The sequence below is a fragment of the Aquarana catesbeiana genome, linkage group LG01 (assembly GCF_042186555.1).
Source record: "Aquarana catesbeiana isolate 2022-GZ linkage group LG01, ASM4218655v1, whole genome shotgun sequence".
Classification (NCBI taxonomy): domain Eukaryota; kingdom Metazoa; phylum Chordata; class Amphibia; order Anura; family Ranidae; genus Aquarana; species Aquarana catesbeiana.
In genome coordinates, this window is record NC_133324.1 from 85,332,323 (window position 1) to 85,358,411 (window position 26,089).

The 26,089-nt window shown below is 43.1% G+C and overlaps 1 protein-coding gene across 2 annotated transcripts in view; it reads right to left on the bottom strand.

The window, feature by feature from the left end:
- RANBP3L (RAN binding protein 3 like) overlaps nucleotides 1-26,089 on the bottom strand; it is a 71,499-nt gene that overhangs the window by 7,688 nt on the left and 37,722 nt on the right. For both annotated transcript variants that reach the window (XM_073621270.1, XM_073621264.1), the window contains exons 9-14: nucleotides 24,000-24,084; nucleotides 20,885-20,984; nucleotides 19,351-19,475; nucleotides 16,580-16,700; nucleotides 3,426-3,568; nucleotides 2,648-2,840 (exon numbers count right to left, since the gene is read on the bottom strand). In XM_073621270.1, coding sequence (XP_073477371.1) covers nucleotides 2,648-2,840; nucleotides 3,426-3,568; nucleotides 16,580-16,700; nucleotides 19,351-19,475; nucleotides 20,885-20,984; nucleotides 24,000-24,084 — 767 coding nt within the window. The remainder of the gene's footprint in view (nucleotides 1-2,647; nucleotides 2,841-3,425; nucleotides 3,569-16,579; nucleotides 16,701-19,350; nucleotides 19,476-20,884; nucleotides 20,985-23,999; nucleotides 24,085-26,089) is intronic.

Here is a 26,089-nt window from a genome sequence, read left to right on the forward strand (position 1 = left end):
AAATTTCTTCATCAATTAAGGCCAATATGTATTCTGCTACATATTTTTGTTAGAAAAAAATCCCAATAAGCGTATATTGATTGGTTTGCGCAAAAGTTATAGCGTCTACAAATTATGGGATATATTTATGTAAAAATTTTTTTCTCACTAGTAATGGCGGCGATCAGCGACTTATAGCGGGACTGCGATATTGCGGCGGACAAATCGGACACTGACACTTTTTTTGGGGACTAGTGATCAGTGCTATAAATATGTACTGTCACTGTACTGACACTGGCTGGGAAGAGGTTAACACCAGGGGCGATCAAGGGGTTAACTGTGTGCCTAGCCTGTGTTTGTGTACTGTGTGGGAGGTACTTTTACTAAGGGAAGACAAGATCCATGCCTTCCCTACTGACAGAATGGCAATTCTGAATGAATGAATGAATGAATGAATGAATGAATGATTTATAAAGCGCTGCAAATGCGAACTGAATCGCCTCAAGGCGCTGGATGCATTCTCTGATGTCAACTTCTCAGAAAAGGAAGGTCTTTAGTTTTTTTCTGAAGGCCTGGTGGTTTTCTTCCATGCGGATGTTGTTCTGATTGGCTCCTGCTGTGCATAATCACAGTGGGAGCAAGCCGCCAGTGGCGCACATTTGCGTACGCTACCCGGAAGTGCGGGATCGCATAATATATATATATTTATTTATTTATTAGAGATAATATATAAAATCTCATATATTATATATATATATATATATATATATATATATATATATATATATATATATATATATACACACACACACACACACACACACACACACACACACACACACACACACATATATACACACACGATCCTGCGCAGATCGGCTGCCCTGTAGCAGTAAAACTATAGGGCAGTCCTGTGGTGGTTAATCGTTTTGGGAAACACAGAAAACTGATAGCAGGAAAAAGACCAAGTGATCCAATGGGGTTGATGTACTAAAGTCAAATAGACAGTGCCCTTTCAAGTGCAGTTGCTCCAGAGCTTAGTAAATGAGGTAAAGCTTCACTTCACAAAGAATACCCAATCACATGCAAGCATAATAAAAAAAAAAACAAAAAAAATGAATTTTGATTGCACATGACTGGGTGATGGAAGTCAGCAGACCTTCCCCTCATTTACTTAGCCCTGGAGCAACTGCACAGTCTATTTGCCTTTAGTAAATCATTTCAATAGAGTCTGCCTTTTCAAAGTAGAACTATTGCCAAAACTTTTTTTTCTTCATATTGGATAGCGCAATAGATGGTTATAACCCCCCCTGCCAGTTTTTCCTTGTCATCTATGTACAATTGTGGCGATTTCCCTTCACTTCCTGTTCCATAGCCACAACAGGAAGAGAGGGTAAAGTTGTGAAGTTGACACCAGTGTCTAGGGTTGCACCGATACTAGTATCGGTGCCGATACCGAGTATTTGCCCAAGTACTTGTACTCAGGCAAATGTTCCTGATGCCTGAGCAGATACCTTTTCATGAAGGGGCGACTCTCGGAAGTCAGTGGGCGGAGCGGAGAGCGAGTCCTGGCAGGCTGGCAGCAGCGGAAGGTAAGCTGGCTGGGGGCAGGGGTGTGGGTTGCTGCATCGGTGACCCGGGCAGTCACATTAGTTAACGGAGTTGACGGCCCCCAGTCTCTGTCGTAGATTGAACAGCACGACGCCCATCTTGGTACACCCTGCACTCGGCCTCTGTAAGCAGCAGTCACAAGGCGGCAGCGGACATCTGGTTACACCCAGCCCATATAGTTCACCAACTATATGGGCTGGGTGTAACAAGATGTCCACTGCCGCTTTCTGACTACTGCTTACTGAGGCCAAGTGCAAGGTGTACCAAGATGAGGGTCGCAACACTTGTATACCGGAGAAAGTTTAAACTGTTATTGATGGTCTCTCATCGTTCATTTATCATGCCAGGCTGCCTGCAATTGCCAACGCAATCAGTGCTGCATTTCATTGCCACTGCCTGCCCATCAGTTACACCTATCAGTGCCCATAAATGCCACCTATCAGAGCCAGCATATCAGTGACTATCAGTCAGTGCCACCTATTAGTGCCAGCCATCAGTGCTGCATATCAGTGCCCATCAGTCAGTGTCACCTATTAGTGCCAGCCATCAGTGCTGCATATCAGTGCCCATCAGTCAGTGTCACCTATCAGTGCTGCAAAGACATCATTAGTCTGTATTGTGCTTTTAAAAAACTGTCACGACATAAAAAAAAAAAAAAAATAAATAAAAGTAATCGGTATTTGCGAGTACTTGAAAAAAAAAAAAAAAGAATTGGTACTTGTACTCGGTCTTAAAAAAGTGGTATCAGTGCAACCCTACCAGTGTCCCTATTGGAAGATTCCCTCCTCTATTCCTTCTGAGGTCAATCAAAATTTTAGATTTTCTTTCCCTCTCAGTGTAAATGGTCACCAGGATAACTAGAGGTGAGAGGGTGAAACTCCCTAATGAGGACAAAGACAGCAATAATAAACCCTACACTCTATCCAAAACTAAAAAGGTTTTGCCTTTATTGGTAAAGTGGTTCTAAAGGCAGGTTTTTAGTGTATTCTATGGCCATCTTATGCAGAACGTCTGTTTTGATAGTTCATCCATTTAGCAAATCTAATGATAATCATACCTGACATCTTGCTAGAACACAATTTCCTTTCGTCATCCTCTTCATCCTCAGAATCGCTGTGGAGAAGCTGTGAATGGGAGCGGTTTTCATCCTCATTGATGGCCATGCTCTCCTGCTTGGCCCGGAAGCTGCTCATTGCAATGAGCCGATGATGGATTGCAGCATGAAGGCGTGCAGCATCTTTCACACTTGCCTGAAAAATAAAAGAGGGATAGGAAGATGATAGATGAAGATGATATGGAAAATTATTAGAAGCTTCTTTTATGGTTTAAATTATTGCCTCTGTTAAATAATCAGTAGAGAAAAGACAGGGGAGTTGCAGACTACCCCTTAAACCCTTCACTGTAATGAAGAAAGCTGTGTAGTGTTAATAGTGTGACTCTGCTTAATACTGTAATTGTCAGATATAATTAGATTATTAAGAAAAAAAAAAAAAGAATGAATTTAATAATAAAAATGTCCTTGCTCAGTGCTTGTGGTTTGGCCCTTAATACTTTATCATGTGTATGATTCAAGTAGGTAGGTCTGCACTGAATGTAGACACTTCAAACATACGCCTGATAAAGCGGCAAAATCCCCCCAAAAAAGGGGGAAAACCCGAAATGCGCTGACTGTATCTTCACATATGTTTTTACCAATTATTATTATCATACAGGATTTATATAGCGCCAACAGTTTGCGCAACGCTTTACAACATGAGGGCAGATAGTACAGTTACAATACAATTCAATAAAATGATAATGACTTCATAGCTGAAAGTTTGGGGCTATTGATTTACCTGCACGAGGAATACTTTGAGGCTGCTGTCAGTCAGATCAGTGGCGGTGATACGCAGACTCCTGCTGTTCGCTCTCTCCAGCTTCATCTCATTGAAGATTACACTGTTCAGGATTAGCTTCAAATTGCCGTGATTCCGCATCACTGAAATACAACAACATGCACGGCTCTGCTTAGTCTGTACATATAACCCTAGGAGTAAACTCTAACATGAACATGCTACCCATACTTTACAAAAGAACTCCAGCCAAAAGTGATTTTAGAAGCTTAGCCGGGTTTCTACTTCTCAAAAATTTCCCCCAATTCCTGTTTCAGTGAAGATCATCACTGAGATAGAACATACTGTACCTCCAATAGGGGCACAAAGTAATTAATACAAACACTGAATGGGGAAAGGTGAGAACCTCCATGTTAACACTAGATTATTTAAGTTTTGCTTCACACATTGCACTGAAGTTAATAGTTAACAATTTTACAAGGTAATAGCTTACAACCACCCATAGCAAGATAAAAAAAAAAAAAGTTTTATTCGGTATAATTAAATTTAACCACTTGCCTACTGAGCACTTTTACCCCCTTCTTGCCCAGACCAATTTTCAGCTTTCAGTGCGGTTGCACTTTGACAATTGCGCGGTCATGCAACACTGTACCCATATGACATTTTTATCATTTTTTTCACACAAATAGAGCTTTCTTTTGGTGGTATTTAATCACCACTGGGTTTTTTATTTTATGCTAAACAAAGGAAAAAAGACCGACAATTTTGAAAAAAAAAAAAAATCTGTTGGACTGAAATTTTGCAAACAGGTAATTCATCACGGATTTGCACTGACAAGGCTGCACTGATGAGCACTAAAAGGCAGCACTGATATGTGGCATTGATGGGCACTGATTGTACCCCGATTATCAGTGCAGATGTCCCCCTTCAACTAGGCGGTTACCGGCTCTCTCCTCACACTGACAGCGAGAGGAATAAATGCCGATAACCGGCAAGTGTGTTTACCACGTGATCAGCTGTGTCCAATCACAGCTGACCACGATGTAAAAAGCTGCAGATTGGCTATTTACCCCGATTTGAGATCAGCTGTGTTCAGAGGACACAGCAATCACAGAGCATACCGCAGCAAGCACGATCACGGGAGGACGTCATATGATGCCCTCCCAGAACTGGCCGACTGCGCTGTAGTGGTCATTTTGCTATAGCGCATTCGGCAAATGGTTAATATATGTTTTTGTTGAGAGAGCTGCACCAACTTAACTATATTTGAACTGCTTTACTATTTTCCGTTTGGAAAAAGGAGGTGTCCCGCAGCTTACAACACTCTATTTTGCACATTATTTCCAGAGGCACGGAGGTTCATTGTATTATATTTAGTATACAGAGCTATGTTTGCTCTCCTGTAGGGGAATTTCCATTCACTTACTGTACCAGTGACAGAGGTCACCTTACATCTCTGCAATAAATACATGCACAATCCCGTGTGCTTTATTCCCTTAAAAATGCAACTATAGAAACAAATGCCTATAACAAATACTGTATTTATTGGCGTATAACACTCACTTTTTCACCATGAAAATCGGGTGCAAATAGCGTGTGCGTGTTATACGCCAATACTTCAATTTCAGGGGACGAGTGCCATCAGATTACATACAGTGAGAATCTCCTGTTTACTTGGCGGCCTCTGTAATAGGAAGTCAATAGATGGCGAGGCTGCTGCATTGATGGCAATGGCGAGGCTGCTGCATTGATGGCAATGGCGAGGCTGCTGCATTGATGGCAATGGCGAGGCTGCTGCATTGATGGCAATGGCGAGGCTGCTGCATTGATGGCAATGGCGAGGCTGCTGCATTGATGTGGACTAATAAGGCTGCATTGATGGAACTTGTGAGGCTGCAGGTGGGCATTAATCAGGCTGCATTGATGGCAATGGTGAGGCTGCAGATGGGCACTAACCCTTATTTTGCTTCAAAGTTCCTTATTTAAAATTTAAGTTTTTTCCCTGAAACTTCCCTCTTAAAATGAATGTGTGTGTTATATGCCGATAAATACGGTATATGACACCTGCGCTGTTGTGGATAATGTATATAAAATAGACTTCAAATTATGAATAAGGCTGCTGTCATCAAGACATACAGGGGTTGATTTACCAAAACCGCAGTGTGCAAAATCTGGTGTAGCTCTGCACGGTAGCCAATTAGCTTCTAACTCCAGCTTGTTCATTGAGATTTGACAAAAAAAAAAAAAAATCCTGGAAGCCAATTGGTTTCTATGCAGAGCTGCACCAGATTTTGTACTCTCCAGTGTTAGTAAACCAACCCCATAATGTATGTAAATAGAAAGAAAACAATGAGCACTCAGCAATAAAAATATTATCAAACAAAGAGCAGCTAGCACTAAATAGCTGACCACCCTATCAAACAATGAACAAAAAAAAAAAAAAAAAAGTGCAGCACTAAGACAAGTGATATATTATCTCATAAAGATATTACTTGTAAAAACAGGTGTATCAAAATACTGGAAATGTGTATCACACCCAATCACAAATGGATAAAATATATATCAATAAACGTTAAACATGTTCAAATAAAGCATCAAAATGTGCTAGACCATTGTTATAGTCCAAACTGTAGTAATCCCAGCAAGCGGTTAATAATCCCAGCTATCAACCACAAAGTGCATCAGTGTAAAAAGAAAAGGGGCAAGGTCCATATTCAATCCACTCCTCCGTTGGTGCAAATCCTCCACCACATTGCACTCACCAGAAGACTAATGATAATTAGCCTGTAATGATGATCCCCCTTCTCAGGGAATCAAAGTGCTACCCAGCATTCATCCTGCTGAGGAAATGCTCACCACCCAGAACCAGAAATTTGGTATATGGTGTAGTATGTATTGGTAGTCCTAAAACAATAAAAATCCATATGGATACTGAACAAAAAAAAATGCGGCCAAAACTTACTCCAATGGCCGCCGCTCCGAGACAGAGCCGCGTGGCGTGACGTCAGCATATAGCATATACAGCGCATCCTCAGGGGCTCCGCCTACCCCATAGTGTCTCAAACAAAATAAATAAGTCCCTTTACCTAAGAAAAGACAGTGCTTACAACCAATGTGTAACAAATAAATATACAACTTATAAACATGTTCAAAAATCCACAATAAGTTGTGTTATTTTCTAAAAAGTCCCAGTGGGACGGGGGAGCCAGAGCAAGCCATGGAAGGAGAGGGGGAGGCTGCTTGTAATAGCAATCGAGCGACTAGTTAGCTTCTCAAACTGCTATTAAAAGAGAGCTGATTTTCGACTCTAAAAAACGGTACCGGGGTGATGCCGTATAACCACTTGAAGTCAAACGACGTACTAGGTATGCGATTTGGCGGCAGGTGGTTAAGAAAACTGATCTGGTGACATGGTCTCTAAACAAAGCAGAGGCAGCATTGTCAGCATGAGGAAAGGAAGAGATGATTCTGCAATGTGTCAGTGGAACTATAATAATAGGATTCAAAGTGTATATCTAGGCGAAAAAACTTTTTTTTTGCAGTGCAGAGGGGTTAGGCAATCTGTCAAGTTTTAATTTACAGTGGTAATTGTCCATAAAGTTCAATGCAATATGGTAACCTGGAAGCATTCTATACACCGTTTGTATACAGAACGCCCCCAGAAAGGTAATTTCCTGTTTGTCTGATTGGCTCACTGATTTTCTTAGAAGTCTGCACTAAGATACAAGTCAGATTTTAGGCATCCTCTGAAATAGGAATTTCAATTTTGGTGAGATTTCCCAAGGGTTAAATACTTCTAAAGGGATGCAGACACTGCAACTGTTCTCAATAGAACACAGAATGCACCAGGTGAATATAATGATCCAGACCCTCCCATTCAGAATCGGTCTGCAATCAGTCTGATAAAACAAACCGTTCTTTTATCAGGAGCAACAACCTGTAGTAATCTGCTACAAAGTTTGTTATAATCCTTGCAATGTACTTAGATCACCCAGAGGGGATTTGTTTTGACAAAAGTGCAGTTATTCTTTAAAGTGGTTGTTAACCCACTTTTCCAACTTTACACAATCCTCCTCCCTTCCTAACGACAGCTTCTACTGTCTGTGTTTTACAAAAAAAAAATCCTTATTTACCGTATTTCACAGCTGTTTCCTGCGATCACGTGACCTGCACAGATGCAGCGGGTGGGGCCAAGATCCCCCAGCTGACGTCAAGAGAGAGAGAGAGAGAGAGAGAGAGAGAGAGAGAGAGAGAGAGAGAGATATCGAGAGAGAGATCTAGAGAGAGAGAGAGAGAGAGATCGAGAGAGAGAGAGAGATCGAGAGAGAGAGAGAGAGATCTAGAGAGAGAGAGATCTAGAGAGAGAGAGATCTAGAGAGAGAGAGATCTAGAGAGAGATCGAGAGAGATCGAGAGATCGAGAGAGAGATCGAGAGATCGAGAGAGATCGAGAGATCGAGAGAGATCGAGAGAGAGAGAGAGAGATCGAGAGAGAGAGAGAGAGATCGAGAGAGATCGAGAGAGAGAGAGATCTAGAGAGAGAGAGATCTAGAGAGAGAGAGATCTAGAGAGATTGAGATCTAGAGAGATTGAGATCTAGAGAGATTGAGATCTAGAGAGATTGAGATCGAGAGAGATTGAGATCGAGAGAGAGAGAGAGATCGAGAGAGAGAGAGATCGAGAGAGAGAGAGATCGAGAGAGAGAGAGATCGAGAGAGAGAGAGATCGAGAGAGAGAGAGATCTAGAGAGAGAGAGATCTAGAGAGAGAGAGATCGAGAGAGATCGAGAGATCGAGAGATCGAGAGAGATCGAGATCGAGAGAGATCGAGATCGAGAGATCGAGAGAGAGAGAGAGAGAGAGAGATCGAGAGAGATCGAGATCGAGAGAGATCGAGATCGAGAGATCGAGAGAGAGAGAGAGAGAGAGAGAGAGAGAGAGAGAGAGAGAGAGAGAGATATCGAGATAGAGAGAGAGATCGAGAGAGAGAGAGAGAGAGATCGAGAGAGAGAGAGATCGAGAGAGAGAGATCGAGAGAGAGAGAGAGAGAGAGAGAGAGATATCGAGAGGGAGGGGGAGAGATCGAAGGAAGGATCGAGGGAGAGATCGAGGGAGAGATCGAGGGAGAGATCGAGGGAGAGATCGAGGGAGAGGGAGAGGAGAGGGAGAGAGAGTGCCGACGGGTCACGTGAGTAGGAAAGAAGGAGGATTGTTAAGATTTCAAGTGTTATGAGAGCAGCAGGAGTTGCAGGGGGCGGGCACTGTCACAGGATCTGAAAGGCAGGGAGGGGAGGGAGGAGAGAGCACAGAGGAGGACAGGAGGATTGCGGGTGACGGAGGCACGTAAACTGACCACGGTGTCAGGGCTCAGCAGCTATGAGGAGCCGTGATCAGTTTACAAAGGGGAGGGCAGAAACTGGCAGGATCAGCCAGGTATTTCATGTGTTACAGGGGACCAAATGACACAGCACAAGCACACTGCTGTATAAAATGCTTTAAAGGAGCAGAATCCTTTTTTTTGGGGGGGTAACAAATGCTTTAAGGCTTGCCTATCTGTCTATTTCTCATCTATGGGACATGTTTTAGAGAAGGTAATTTGTCAACACGGCAGTTAATTAGAAAACTTCCTGCACGCTACGTCTTGCATTGTTCAGAAAAATGCATGCAAAAGAATGGACCATTTCAGCTGATAACGCTAATCGACCAACTAAAGCTAGTATTCATTTTCTTCCTGTGAACACAATGTAGAAGGTGTTGGAGTGAAACTCTGGAATGTGCAAACAATTGATAACAAACCAGAGGGAGAAGATGGTAGGCCAAAGAACAAGAAAGTCTGCTGACTGTGGTATCAGCTAGAGCACAAAACGCCTGAGCATTCGCTTGTTTTTAAAAAAATGAACATGACCTTTCCCCTATATTCTGAGCTGTATGAGTGAGAAACACAAAGAGGAAGTGATAGTAATCAGCAGAATCATAAGACACTCCATGTTCGCTGCAGACACCATGTCCACTGGGAGGATCTCTGCTGATATTATTAACATTCTCATGGGTAACTCTGGTCAACAAACTTTTTCCGGCTTTATTTCTTTATACTCTGATACAACTTTCTTAGATAGGATTTAATATGTGATGTTAAAGTAGTGGGTGGAAAAAATAGGATTTTTATAACAGCTTACCTGTAAAATCCTTTTCTTGGAGTACATCATGGGACACAGAGCCATAGTATTAACTTAATGGGTTATAGGCCACCTTCAGGTGATGGACACTGGTATACCCAATACAGGAAGTTCACTCCCTTATATAACCCCTCCTCCTTCCAGGAGTACCTCAGTTTTTGTATCAAAGCAATATATCTAAACCCCAAAAAGAGGGGCGGGACCTCTGTGTCCCATGATGTACTCCAAGAAAAGGATTTTACAGGTAAGCTGTTATAAAAATCCTATTTTCTTTATCGTACATCATGGGACACAGAGCCATAGTATTAACTTAATGGGACGTCCCATAGCAATGCTATTTGAGGGGAGGGAGAGACAACACGCAGGGTACCCCCAGACTCGAGGACCTATACTGCTGCCTGCCGCACACTGCGTCCAAAGGCGATATCCTCATACCTCCTTACATCCACCTGATAAAATTTTGTGAATGTATGTACTGAAGACCAAGTTGCGGCCTTACAGATCTGAGCCATGGAGGCCTGAAGACGCACTGCCCAAGAAGCACTAACCGACCTGGTAGAGTGCGCTTTGACTTGAAAACAGGGAATCTTATTACTTAAATCATAAGTCTGAATTATAACTTGTCGAATCCACTTAGCGACAGTGGATTTCGACGCTGCCTGTACTTTCTTAGGACCCTCTGGCAGAATAAATAAGACATCAGTCTTCCGAATCTGAGCAGTTGTCTTTAAATAGACTTTCACTGCTCTGACCACATCAAGACAATGTAGTGACTTTTCTTACCTGGAACATGGTTTTGGAAAAAACTATGGCAGGACAATATCTTGGTTCAGATGAAAACCTGAGACCACTTTTGGCAAAAAATCTGGACGAGGGCGCAACACCACTCTGTCCTCATGAATAATCAAGTATGGCTCTTTACAAGAAAGAGCAGCCAGTTCCGAAACCCTCCTTGTTGAGGATATAGCAACCAAGAACACCAGCTTCCTTGTCAGAAGGACTAAGGGAATATGCTGTATCGGTTCAAATGGCTGTTTTTGTAATACTGACAAAACTAAGTTCAAGTTCCAAGGGTTCAAAGGTGATCTAACTGGTGGATTAATCCGCATCACCCCTTGCATAAAACCCCGGACTAAGAATATGTAGCAAGTGATCTTTGAAATAAGACCGATAAAGCTGAGACTTGGCCTTTAATAGTACTCAAGGCCAACTTCATCTCTACCCCTAATTGTAGAAAGGCAAGAGTTCTCCCTATGATATATCTCCGAGGGTGCCAACCCTTGGATTCACACCGGAAAACATAAGCCCTCCAGACTCTATAATATATAGTTCTGGAAGCTGGCTTCCTTGCATTAATTAAAGTAGAGACAACTGATCTGGAAAGCCCACGTTTCTTCAGAATGTGGGTTTCAATAGCCAAACCATTAAATTTAGCGTTCGTAAGGTAGGATGGAATATCGGCCCCTGTGTGAGTAGGTCTGGCCGTAGTGGAAGGGACCATGGATCCTCCACTGCCCTCTTTACGATTTCTGCATACCATGACCTTCTGGGCCATGCTGGTTCTACCAGAATTACCGACTTTCTTTCCAGCTTGATCCTGCAAAGAAGTCGAGGCAGCAATTGAATTGGGGGAAATGCATAGATCAGTGAGAACTGATCCCACGGGGTCACCAACGCATCTGTTCGGCATGCGAATGGATTCCTTGTCCTGGACACAAAGTTGACTAACTTCATGTTGAATCCTGATGCTAGAATATCTACGTCCCCCATCTTTGACAAACAGCCCGAAAAATGTTGGGGTGAAGAGACCATTCCCCTGGGAATAACTGCTGGCGACTCAAGTAGTCCGCATGCCAATTCTCTATTCCCGGAATGAAGACTGCTGATAGGTACGGAATATTCCTTTCTGCCCAAGTTAGAATATAGTTCACCTCTGTCTGCGCTGCAAGACTCTTGGTGCCCCCTTGGTGATTGGTATAGGCCACCGCTGTGGCGTTGTCGAAATGGATCCTGACAGGACAATCCCATAACATGGAAGTCCAGGCCTTCAGAGCCAGAAGAACTGTCCGAATCTCTAGAATATTGATGGGCAATGTTCTTTCAGACCTTCACCACTGTCCCTGGACAGTTGTCTTCTCTAGTACTGCTCCCTAGCCTGAAAGGCTGGTATCTGTTACCACTTTCCAGATAACTGGTCAGAAGGATTTTCCTTTCAGCAGATTCTGGGTTAGTAACCACCAATTGAGGCTTTTGGACACCCTTGGGGACAGCCGCATTGGTAAGTCTACAGCTTGGATCGTTTTGTTCGAAGCAGATAGAATACTGTTTTGCAAGTGTCTCGAATGGAACTGGGCATAGGGAACTGCTTCGAACGAAGCCACCATCTTTCCTAACAACCTCATGCAAAGGCGAATGGAGGGATCTCCTTTCGACCTGACCATCCGCACCAAAACTCTCTTATGGAGCTGATTCTTGCCTGAGGCAAGAATACCTTTTTCTGGGCTGTATCTATGATCAGACCCAAATACTCTAGCTTTTTTAGCGGTTTTAAGGAAGACTTCTCTAGGTTAAGAGTCCAACCCAGATTTTTCAGGTAATTGGTTGTAATGCGTACACTTTGCTCCAATATTAGCAATTAGCAATTAGCTATTAGCAATAGATTGTCTAGGTACGCCAAAACTGTTATGGTGTGTGCCCTTAACATGGCTAGAGGTGGGGCCAGTACTGTTGTGAACACCCAGGGTGCTGTGGCTAGCCCAAAGGGCAAGGCTACAAACGGAAAGTGCTGCTGTTCTACTTCAAACCGCAGAAACCTTTGGTGAGCGGGAAATATAGGGACATGCAGATATGCATCCCTGATGTCGATAGACGCCAGAAGTTCTCCTCCTTGTAGGATAGAAACTACTGACCTGATCGACTCCATGAGAAAGAAGCGGATCTTCAGGAACGGATTTAGATTTTTTAGATCTAGAATGGGTCTGACACCCCCATCCGGTTTTGCTACCGTAAAGTGGTTTGAATAAAATCCCAAACCTAGCTCTTCTGTGGGGATCTGTATGATCACCCCCTGAGCTAGTAATCGGTCTAATGCCTGAAACAGAGATTGTCTTTTCCCTGGATCTTTGGGAACGTTCGATCTCAGAAAAGGAGACGGTGGAAACTACCAAAATTCTAGTTTGTAACCTAGAGACACCATGGAGATGACCCATCTGTCCTGAATTTCCTCTTGCCAGACTTCTGAGTATTGCAGAAGTCTTCCCCCCCACTCTGGCGAGGGGGGGCGCCTCTTCATAATGAGGCTTTAGTATTCTGCTTTGCAGATTTCCGGCCACAGGTCTTTCTCTGTGCCTGGGCCTGACCCTGAGGCTTTCCTCTAGAGTCTGACGGTGGAGGCCATCGCCACTGCCTAGAGGCGGATGCCCCTGGCGCAGGGGAAAGAGTCAGTTTAAATGAAGGATGTTTATACTTTCTTTTGACTGGCAAAAAAGAGTACTCTTCATAATCGAAATCGTTTAGATGTATTTGTCCAAATCATCCCCAAATAGTCAATCCCCATGAAAAGGGAAACTAGTCAGAAGCCTTTTGCAAGGTGCTTCGGCTGACCAATTTTTTAACCACAAGGTCCTACGCATGTGTATTAGCACAAGCGCAAGGCGGGACACCTGGTGAATAGAATCTTTCATGGCGTCTATGGCAAAACATAGCGCCTTTGGTAGTTCGGCCAAATCGTGGGCCTGTTGTGCAGGGACCTCTTTAAGGACCTGTCTAAACTGGTCCCTTAGGGACTGACAGATGCCTATTGCAGCTACTGCGGGCAGTCGCTGCAATAACCGCAGTAACTGCACCTGCCAAAGAAAAAGAGGATTTTAACAGAAATTCCAATATTTTATCAGTTGGATCTTTAAGCATTTGTGCATTGTCTACTTGACAAAGTTAGACTATTATTCACACTGGAAATCACAGCGTCAGCTGCTGGTACCTTCCATCTTTTGGAGAATTTCTCCTCCATGGGATAGAGTGCTGTGAATCTCTTTGGAGGGGAAAAATGCTTATCTTGGTGATCCCATTCAGTATAAATAAGCTTTTCTAATAATGTATGTACAGGAAACACATGAAACGGCTGTGAAGGTTTTAAGGAACCCACAGAAGAAACAGAACTATCAGCTGACTCTGCTAGAGGTAGCTTGAAAGAAGTACGAACCATCTCTGTAAGAGATTGTACCAGCAATTTCTCAGATTGCGAGGCTGAAAAAGGTTCATCTACCGTTGTTTCCTCTGCAGAGGAGTAATCAGTTTGCCTTTCTTCCTGATCCCCTGAGGGCAACACCTCATCCTGTGCCCACTGTTCTCTTGGTAAGGGGTCTGATGTGGGAGAGGGGGATCTAACACGCTTCCTATCCTTTTGGACAGCAGATGCGATTAAAGTCGCTAATCTTCCTTCTAGGCCCTGCAGGGTGGAGGAAAATGTATTTTCAGTCAAGTATACAGGGGCTGAAATGTGAGAAGCAGTTGCACCACCAATTGGTCCCAATGACTCACCCTGGCTTGCCATATCTGGTATCTCAGGCGAGGATGACAGCGTGGAGACACGACTAGAGTTCCCAGCACCTGGGGGTGGAATACAAGCTTCAGTTGTACCTCCATCCCCCAATAGAGGAAATGTTCAGGATGAGGATCTCCCATGGCTTTTGAGACCACACACGTGCTGTTTGGCTGGGACTTCGGAGCAACTGAGAAGCAACGTACTAAGGTATGCATTTACTCCCTCTAGTGGAGACTTTAGGCATGACAACATTTTAACTTTATGCAAGACAAAAAGCATAGGTGGACTTTTGACAGTTCCTAGGCTTCTTCCCTTACCTTTTCCTCGCTGCAGGATACTGCTGTAACAGACGGATCCAAACTTCACCCATCATGGCGGGCTGCGTTAGCAAACCTTCAAGGACTGGGTCCCTATTATAGGGGGTCCACTGCTTTGGACCTGTATAGCACCCCTCGGTTAACTTTAGGTAATGTAGCATGACCAAAAAAGTCCTGGGTCCTGGGATCCAGCCCTACAAAGAAAGGCATTACAGGCATTCTTAAGCGAGGCCCAGGTACCATCCACCTTGGCCTTAGTGGCACTTTGGATGGATCTGGTCTATGGGGGCTGTTTAAATCCAGCATGGGACCCCTCCTGGAGCTCTTCAGAGCATATCTTCACTCGTGACCAAGACCTTAGACACTGGCTAAAAAACTGAGGTACTCCTGAAAGGAGGAGGGGTTATATAGGGGGGTGAACTTCCTGTATTGGGTATACCAGTGTCCATCACCTGAAGGTGGCCTATAACCCATTAGGTTAATACTATGGCTCTGTGTCCCATGATGTACGATAAAGAATAATCACTCAAAAATAAATACTCAAGCCTAAAGATCTCCATTGCAAACATGGCATTCATTATAGCATAAAATGCCTCCCTTGCCTTTTTCAGACAAGATTCTCAGGATAACAAAAACTCAATGTGCTGCAGTCAGAATTCAGCCTAAAGCCTAGTACACACCTGACAGCTCAGGAGGAGCTGATGTACTAACAATCTGATGTTAGTACAGCAATCTCCCCTGTGGTTCTATTGTGTTCTGACAGTGGGACAGCCCCCCCATCAAAACACTCTGGTCAGCGCTCTCAGCCACTGGCTGGGAACCGGTCGGAAGACCTTTTCTGGTCATGAGCCTTCGCTAGAAGCTGGCCGGGCCGAACAGACCAGCTGCCAGTCACAGGGGCCGAAATTCGGCCAGTTTCTAATGTACTGGCCGCTGCCGGCCGACATTTGGCCACTGTGTATTAGGCTTAATGGGGAGATTTACTAAAGCTGGTGCATGCAAAATCTTCAGCGTCTAGGTTTTATTGTCAAAGTTTAATTGAACAAGCTGAAGTTAGAAGCTGATTGGTTACTATGCACAGTTGCGGCAGATTCAACATGCACCGGTTTTAGTAAATCTACCCCTGGATGTAACTTCATCACTAATGCCCTGTACACACCGTCGGACATTGATCGGACATTCCGACAACAAAATCCATCGGATTTTTTCCGACGGATGTTGGCTCAAACTTGTCCTGCATACACACGGTCACACAAAGTTGTCGGAAAATCCGATCGTTCTGAACATGGTGACGTAAAACACGTACGTCGGGACTATAAACGGGGCAGTAGCCAATAGCTTTCGTCTCTTAATTTATTCTGAGCATGCGTGGCACACACGATCGGAATTTACGAAAACGGATTTTGTTGTCGGAAAATTTTATAGCAAGCTCTCAAATTTTGTGTGTCAGAAATTCCTATGGAAAATGTGTGATGGAGCCCACACACGGTCGGAATTTCCGACAACAAGGTCCTATCACACATTTTCCATCGGAAAATCCTATCCTGTGTACAGGGCATAACTGCTAGGCTGCTGCAGCTGGACAGTGTACGTAAGCATAGGACTGGCTGATTAATAATCTGAATGTTAATTTTGCCACCGTAAGTACAGCAGCAAAGAAAAATATATAGGACCCATAATATGTTGTTAAACATGAGGCAAACTTTTATTAATTTTTTTTGGGGGGGGGGATTAGGAGTAGGTTTTCATTGCTGTGTCTCACTGGCGAGATTTCTCCTCACTTCCTGTCCTGATTGTCACAGTCACTAAGACAGCAAGTGACAGACCTGACTAAATAGGAATGCAGATGGAAATAAAAAAAACCTTGACAAAATGTTCTAGCCCCTACCCATTCTAATACTCTTGTTATTGTTATACATGTACATGTTGGAGATCCCCCCTCTTAATGGCAGCTGGGGAAGTGTCACATGAACCCGCCAGCATACAAAAAACACCCTCTATCTGCAGCTTGCAATTGAGGATGAGGTTACGCGTCGACAGGTTCTCACCCTTCCCCTCTCTATTGAAAGTTTTAAAGAACAAAAAGCGTCAGCTGGAATTACGCTTTAAAACCTTCACCTTACCTATACGAGATCGGAATGGTCCATCATCATTAACAGCCAAGTCATTGAGCCTAAGGTAGCCCCGTCCTCTTTCTGTCCACACCTGGTTTTCTTTGTTAAACACAAAGAGTTTGCAGCTAATCTGTGGAAAGAAAAATGCTGCATTCAGTTATAAAGTAGCGCAAGTCATTATCCATGACTTAAAAACAGAAGACCCAAGATGTTTTAGATCATAAGTCCCATTCAGATATAACAAGTGGCTGTGAGTAACAATAATAAAACGTGAGTCAGACTTTAACAGATGATATTGGATGGATGGATAGATGGACGGATGGAGAGACAGATCTGTGCGTGTATATACTATATATATTTATATTACAATGCAGGAGGTAATATTAGATGGAACAGGAAATGTTGGGACTTCAGCAGTGACATCTTTCAGTGCAAGCAAGTTGGTCTTTGGCACAATGAAGAGATGCAAATAAGGGTATCAGTTTAAATAAGAGAGAGCGTAAAGCAGGACATACATAGATCGTATTTTTTCAATCAGCCGGTAGGTTGATCAGGAAGAAAAAAAAAAAAAAAAAAAAAGAAGGATTCCCCTACCCACACAAGCAAGGTGGATGGAGGAATCCTCCCCACTGTGCCATTGTATTCTTATTCTTACAGTGGGGATTATTCTGCTGTTAGCATACACCGATCAGCGCTGCAGCTGGTTGATCAAGAACAATTAATCTAGATTAATCTCAATTTGGCTGGTCCCTGCTGAATTTTGATCTATGGCCAGCTTTAGTGTTGGAATCACAGGGAAAGTTACAGGGGGGATTAATGTAAAAGTTCACAGGAAGGGTTAGTGTTAGGGTTATGCCCCTTTCACACGGGCAGACCGTTCATGTCCGCCTGTCATTTTTTTAGGCAGACCTGAACGGACGCTCCATACAGGTCTATGGACCGACGGATGTCAGCGGTGACATGTCCGCTGACATCCGAACCGCTAAAAACACTACTTTTCCATCCCCCGCTGAGCAAAGCGGAGCCCGTACATGGACACGTCGGTGTGAAAGGGCCCTTACAATGAGGGTTACAGGGAGAGTTAGTGTTTTAGTTTACAGAGAGGGATAGTGTTTCTGGTTACCATTAGAATTCTAGGGAGGGTTACTAATCTAATTGGATGCAGCTGCTGTTTGGCTGACACACTTAGGCCTGGTTCACACTCATGCATTTTCAGTTTTGCAGAAACGCACTACAGTCCATTTAACATGGTTTCCTATGGATGTAGATCACATCTTTGCATTTTATGGAAAGGGCCAGGGACTTTTTTCTGGTTTTTGGTTCCATAGACTTCAATGGATCAATAACATGTATTAAAAAACTGCGAAATGCATCTGGAATATGCAAACTGCAACCTGCAGAGGTGTAAATCAGGCCTTAAAAGCGGTACTAAACTGCAGTTGAAGAAAAAAAAAAAAAAAATTCCCCTGCAAGGTAATGTCATAGTGTACTGACACCGCTGAGAGGGTTTCCATCTTTACCGATCTTCCTTCCAGGTACCTGGCCTCTGGCTAGATGATTTCCTGGGGGAGCGATGACGTCACTCCTGTGCATGCACGCGGGAGCTGCTGTTTATGGCATGGGCCCCGAATGGTATGACAGGACCTTCAGAGTGCAAGCAGCGGTGACATCAGCGGCTGCACGCACTCTGAATATCTCCTAAACAGTGCATGTTTAGGAGATATTCATGGTACCTACAGGTAAGCCTTATTATAGGCTTACCTGTATGTATAAAATGGTAAAACAGAGTTTACCACCACTCTAATTTTTCAGTTGAAGGATGTTGGGCAGGAGGGGGCCCAAAAGGGGTTCATCAGGAACTTGCCAAAATTTGAGTATGGCCAGCTTTAGGGTTACAAGAATGATTGGTGTGAGACTTACAGGAAAAATTAGTGTTGGAGATAAAAGGGAAGGTTAGTGAATAGGCTGGAGGGAAGGTTTGTGTTAAGCTGGGTATACACTGGCTGAAAACCAGCTGATTCAGCAGAAACCGACCGACTTTTGGTCAGTGTGTACAGCGGTCTGTCCAACGACTGGCTTTTCTTGATGAAACATGCTAGAAAACAAGCATCTGAGCAGCGCTTGAGCCTCCCCGCTGTCAGAATTCAATAGAACAGCAGGGGAGATTATGACATCAACACTGCTGGTTGAATGAAAAAAAAACCCCACCAGTGTGCACTCAGCTTTAGTCCTACAGGAAAGATAACTGCAATGATTACAGGGTTTAAAGACCCCTTTCACACTGGGGTTGCCCGTGCGTTAGCGCTAAAGCGCTGCTCGTTTTAGTGCGCTTTTCACCCCAAAGAAAGGGGTTAAAAATGCCAGTGTTGCAGTGCCTCCGAAGTGCTTTTCAGGTGCTTTGGAAGTGCTGCCCATTCATTTCAATGGGCAGGGCGTTTTGGGAGGGATGTATACTGCACTCCCAAACCGCCCCAAAGATGCTGCTTGCAGCACTTTTCCTAACATCCCCCTAAGCGCACCGTTGCAGTGTGAAAAGACACACTGAAATGAATGGGAGGCGGTTTTAAGGCGCTATTTAGAGGCTATTTCTAGTACTAAAACGCCTGAAACCCACCTCAATGTGGAAGGGGTCGAAGGCAGAAAAAAAAAAAAACAAACAAAAAACAAACACCAGCATTTAACTCCTCTAGCCAAAAGCTAATATATTGGTTTAAAACTGAGCATTTGCCGAGTGGTCTGAGCAAGCAAAAGGACTGCACATGTACAATACACTCCCCCACCTGTAGCACATTGCGCTCGGACTCTTCTCCAGTGATAACCTTCACTTGGTCCAGTTCATATTTCATTCTTGGCCTGGAGGTGTATGCTGCAGCAGACTCTAAAAGGCTTGTATGCAGTCTGTGCTCTAGAAAAAAAAAGAATAAAATTAGATTGAGAAGTCCCTGTCATTGACAATTTTTATTCAGAGGCATACTAAAGGCTATTACATGCAATGCAAAAGTCTAAGGACACTTTCACACTGGGGCGGGGGTCAAGGTGGGGCGCGTTTAACCCCTCCTAGCGGCCGAAAAAGGGTTAAAAGCGCCCGAAATGCGCAGTTGCAGAAAAGCTCGGAGATTTTTTTTTCTTCCCCAATTTTGTAAATAAAGGTTAATTATAAAAGCCAGGAGGATTTCTCTACTGCATAATATATTTATTATGGAGTCATGATTTCTGCTTTTAAATGTAACCCCTTAGTGACTGAGGGTAAAACAAATGTTAATGCCTAAGCACAATTTTGCAACTTTGACATAGGTTAAAGTTAAGTAAAACTGCACATATCACCACAACTACTTTGTGTATCCAGATGGATTATACCTGGTTTTTTTTTCAGGACAAATTGCACTTTCTTTTGGTGGTAAATGGTAATGAATATCTCCTGATTTTTTTATTATTAAAGCAAAACTGGCCCAAAATAGTAAAAAAGAAAAAAAAACTTTTTTTTTTTTTAAATGTAGCTGTATATTTCTTGCTGTCATCTTAACTTACCACCAAAGAACATCCCAAAATAAATTCTTCTGCCCCTGGCGATCTTAGCGATACCACATATGTGTATGCGCATTTTGCTTTTTTCATCCTGCCTAAAGCACACTGATACTACTTTTAAAAAAAAAAATAAATAAATTTTAATTCTTTTTTTTTTTTATTCTACTCAAAATTTACTGACCCTGACCTTTGACCCTGACCCTGGAAAACCTTGATCTAGGTTATTTTTTTCTCTTTTTTTTTTTTAAACAGGTTTGTTTATATCTTTCTCTCCTGCAAGAGAAAGATAAATTGTATCTTTCTCTTCAGAAGAGGAAGTAAACAGGGGTGGGCTCACAATGACTGATCACTGTGATAGCCAATCAGAGGCTATCACAGCGATCAGATGACCTGGAACCAGGAGTTCCCGGGTCCCGATCCTTAATACCAGAGCCCGGTCTTTGTGCTGGGAGCTCCCACCAGATACGTATATATGCTGCCCCTGGATAAAGGCCCACAAGTATTCTGTGAAAAGAAAGATTACACAGAGACATCAGATGCAGTCACTGTTTGGGTATTCAGGCAGCCGCGGATAAATGAATACAAAAGCTGACCGATTTGTCCATCTACCCCTTAAGCCTTAATGGTGAGATCTTTAATTTTCTCTTGTTCTGGCTGTAAGAGAGAACCTGAAACATGTATGACTACCCCAAGTTAGGCATCAGATATACCTTTGTACATATATTCCTGAACATTCCCATAAGCATGGCTCATTACAGAATAATAACATATACAGAAAGCACATCTTACTCTGATAAGGCCAGTTCCTGTTATATGATAATCTAGATGATGTGGATTCCCGCCTGCACAGCGGTACTCTGGTCTGAGAAGGTGTCGGCCTCTTGGGACTCTGAAAATAGAATGGATAGTTTATCTTACACTTTGCTATTAATAAATGTTTGTGGCTTGTATGTTGTAGATCGTTCCAAGTTTTTTTTTTTTTCTGTTGCATAAATCCAGTGCACAATCACTGCAAAAAGAACATATTATACAGGATTTATGTTTATTTATTTTATTTCAGGTACTTATATAGCGCTGTCAATTTAGGCAGCGCTTTACATATACATTGTACATTCACATCAGTCCCTCAAGGAGCTTACAACAACTTAAGTCCCTAACACATATTCATACATATACTAGGGCCAATTTAGACAGGATCTGATTAACCTGCCAGCATGTCTTTGGAGTGTGGGAGGAAACCGTAGGAATCCGGAGGAAACCCACGCAGGGACAGGGACAACATGCAAACTCCAGGCAGATGGTGTCGTGGTCGGGATCTGAACCAGCGACCCTTTTTGCTGCTAGGTGAAAGTGCTAACCACTACACCTCTGTGCTGCCCCAATATAGAACCAATAGTTTTGAAACTCCAAAGTGAAACTCCGTCTTCAAGGAGCAGTGTTCCAAGGTAACCAGATTTCATCTTTTTTCCTCCTTTATAAACTAAAAGAGCATTGAATGCTGGGAGTTGATGCATTCTGCCCATAGTCACTGCACTTCACATCATCCTTCAAAAGAGAGAACAGAACACAGCGCAATACTTTCAATAACATGTAGGTTGCATTGAACTTTTTAAAGAGTGTTCAAAATGCTTGTTCTGCAATAAACACATTTTGTTTAAGTTTACAGAACTTTGTACAGCAATAACAGCTTCCATTAGGAACAGTTTCTTGGCTGCAATTGGCTGCTGCAAATAGACACAGTTCCATATTAAGAGCTCTGTGGGAGCTTATTTCTGCAGATGACCTGTCTCCACTCGCTAGCACATATAGGATTATACTGTCATCCTAACTCACAACTACGGTCACTTGACTTGGGATTCACATTACAAACAGAGCACTCTAGGCCAAATCCAAGACCCATAACACAAACTGCGAAGATCCATTCTTTAATTTGATCCCTGGTCTTCCCAAATCCCAACCATATACAGCCTAACAATACAGCTGACATTAAAGTGGAAGTAAAGCGGATTTTTAACAAATGGCTGATAGGTAGGGTATTAATAACAGAAGAGACCCTATTAGGTCTCTTCTGCCAAAAATGCATCCTTCTGCCTTGTTAGCTGTCATGTTCACTGAGCCGCGCATGTGCAGCTCAGCGAACATTTACGGCCCAGATCCGTGCCGCGGTGATGAGACTCCTGTGCGCATGCGCGGGAGTGAAGTCATTGCGGCCTGGCCTATCAAATGGGTGAAGGCACAGGACTCGGAAGGAAGACCGGACGAAGATGGAAGTGCCAGGGACCCGGTGGATCGATCCCACTGCAGTGCTGGAGGACACCATATGACATGCAAGTCTGCCATAATGTACTAATATATTGTACATATTAGCACATTATGGCATAGCCCACCTGGGAGGTCCTAAAAAAATAATATTTTTTTATAGTGGACTTTACTTCTGCTTTAACAGGCCAGCCTACTACTTTCAGTGGCCTCACTATATATTAGTTGTAGCTTGTATTCATCCTTTATATGCCAGAGAAAGCGGCCTATGCTTCCCTACACTCTAGGGCACTTCTTCAAACTGTGACTTCTGGCTTTCAAAGTGATGAAGACTCTATTAGCCTTTGTAATTTGCCTTATTTACTATGTGGCAGAGACTAGCAAGCTCTCCTTAACCAATGTAGCATCAGGCACTGTGGAGCAAGTCATCCTATAAGGTCACAGCAGTAGCACTGATGTAATTTAAAGTGGTTGTAAAGGCAGAAGGTTTTTTTTTTTTTTTTTTTTATCTTAATGCATTCTATGCATTAAGATAAAAAAAACTTCTGTATGCAGCAGACCCCCTAATACTTACCTGAGCCCCATCTCGATCTAGCCATGTTGAACGAGCGACTCGGCTGTCCAGGACTCTCCCTCCTCATTGGCGGATATAGCAGCAAAGCACCATTGACTCCTGCTGTTGTCAATCAAAGTCAGTGAGCCAATGAGGAGAGAGTGAGGGTGGGGCTGCACTGTGGCCAAGTGTCTGATGGACACAGGGAGCTGCAGCTCGGCTCGGGTACCCCCACAGCAAGTTTCTTGCTGTGGGGGCACCCACCAGGAGGAAGGGGCCAGGAGGGCCGAAGAGGGACCCAAGGAGGATCTGGGCTGCTCTGTGCAAAACTACTGTACAAAGAAGGTAAATATTAACATGTTTGTTTTTTTGTTAAAAAATAACAGAGACTTTAGTATCACTTTAATGCCGCGTATACACGATCGCACATTCCGACAACAAAATCCATGTTTTTTTTCCGACGGATGTTGGCTCAAGTTTGTCTTGTATACACACGGTCACACAAATGTTGTCGGAAATTCCGAACATCAAGAATGCGGCGACGTACAACAAGCCGAGAAAAATGAAGTTCAATAGCCAGTGCGACTCTTCTGCTTGATTCTGAGCATGCGTGGAATTTTTTGCATCGGAATTGTGTACACACGATCGGAATTTCCGACAACGGATTTTTTTGTCGGAAAATTTGAGATCCAGATCTCAAATTTTGTTTGTCGGAAATTCCGATGGAGCCTACACATGGTCGGAATTTCCAACAACAAGCTCACATCGAACATTTGTTGTCGGAAATTCCGACCGTGTGTACGCGGCATAAGTCTCAGCAGCTCAGTTCTTCTGCTCCTCACTGCCAAAGTTCCTGTTCTGGGTTTACATTTGAGATCGGAAGACTGAATGTTGTGGAGTTGCTGGAAATGGGGGGGAGCTGAGCAGGTTTGGATTCTTCTGCTGTGGGCAGCTTTGATCCTAAATTGCTCCACAGTGCCTGCAGAAGTCACTCAGCGCTTGTTAAGAATGTGGAATAATAAGGAACTACTAGTCTCAACATTCCAAAGAAGTTATTTAAAAACTACACGCCAGATGATGCCAGCTGCTTACCATGACTCTCCTTTCCATGTTCTCCCCAAAGATGAAATCTGTTGTATATTTAGGCGGCATCTGATCAAAAGGCTGCATCCTAAATCTGGAACAAGACATTTATTTTTTAGTGGTCAACAACATGAAAGGAAACATGCATGCATTCCCCAACCCCTTCACCAAATTCACCCTCCATCATTTACTTAAATTACAGGGTGCTTCTGTCTGCAGAATCGGTTTAAGTTTAGTGGACACACAGCTTCTTTGTCCATTCAAAGGGATCAGTGAATGGAAGACTACAAGTCCCAGAACATTTCAAACGCCATCAGAAAGACAAAGGCCTCTGTAAATGATACAAGCATGTGCCTTTAAAATTTGTAGGTTCCAGAGTAATCATCATCGAGCCTTCGCTACCCAGAGCGGGTGTGTCAAACTGGCAGCCCTTCAGCTGCTGCAGAACTACAAGTCCCATCATGACTCTGCCTGTGGGAGTCATGCTTGTAACTGTCAGCCTTGCAATGCCTCATGGGACTTGTAGTTCTGCAACAGCCGGAGGGCCGCCAGTTTAACACCTGTGACCTAGAGAGTCAATCACCGGGATACATGCAGTCATTCAAGTGTACAAGGTCTAATCTTCTATACCACATGGTTGTTCCAGGTCAGTGACTCATTAGGTAGTGAAGCCAGGATCAGGATAACAGCCCTGGAACCTACAGCTTTAAAAGCAACTTGGCAATGGCAGCTTCCAGCCTTGCAGATCTTCTTTGATCAACCTACAAAGGCTTCTTTAGAGTTTCTAACTGATTAGGGTTGTTGCATATTCATGATATTAGCAGGTCCAGATGAAACAAAGATAATGCAATATGGCACACACGGATTTAATTTGTTAGAAAACCTCTAAGGTTTGGCTGATCCTATAAAGCAGGGGTGTCTAACCTGTGGCCAAGACAGCTATGAACGTGATCCAATACAAAATTGTAAACTTACTTAAAAATGTTAATCATTTTTTTTTTTTTGTAAAAATGCATTTAGCAAACACATGCGGCCGAAGAAAAATATGATAAGTTTTATCTTCCCAGAGAAAAACTACCCCACTCTTCACAATCACGCCTTATTCATATCATCAGTTTTTGGCATCACTTATATTTTGAGCAACTATTTTCAAGGATGAAGCACACAAAGGGAAAAATAAGAACCAAAATATCTGATGAGAACCTTGAAAATTTATTGAGAATGGCTATTCCATCCAACCAACCAGATATTGATGCGCTAGTTTATCAAAAAGTGTCAAATATTGCACTATTTTTATGTTTACTTTTATAATAAAAACATTTTTATTTTACTCAGATAGATCCATTGTCTATATCAGTGATCGTTAACTTGTGTGACTTTTTCGGCTCATCAGTAAGGATGAGCCAAACACCCCCCCGGTTTGTCTATGGGACACAAACGTGAAAAATCAAAAATTGCTAACTTTAAGGGTTAATATGAAAGTTATTTTCATAAAAAATGTTTGGGGACCTGGGTCCTGCCCCAGGGGACATGTATCAATGCAAAAAAAAAAAAAAAAAAGGCAGTTTTTTTGGAAGCAGTGATTTTAATAATGCTTAATGTGAAACAATAAAAAGTGAAATATTTCTTAAAATTTCGTACCTGGGGGGTGTCTATAGTATGCCTGTAAAGTGGTGCATTTTTCCCGTGTTTAGAACAGTCCCTGCACAAAATGACATTTCTAAAAGGAAAAAAAAAAAACTACTAGCGGTTATAATGAATTGTCGGGTCTCGGCAATACAGATAAGTCATTGAAAAAAACGGCATGGGATCCCCCCCGTCCATTACCAGGCCCTTTGGGTCTGGTATGAATATCAAGGGGAACTCCGCGCCAATTTAAAAAAAAAAAAGGCGTAGGGGTTCCCCTCAAAATCCATACTAGACCCTTCAGGTCTGGTATGGATTTTAAGGGGAACCCCGCGCCTAAATTAAAAAAAAAACAAAAAAAAAAAAAATTGTGTGGGGGTCCCCCCAAATTCCATACCAGGCCCTTCAGGTCTGGTATGGATATTAAGGGGAACCCCATGCCAATTTAAAAAAAAAAAAAGGCGTAGGGGCCC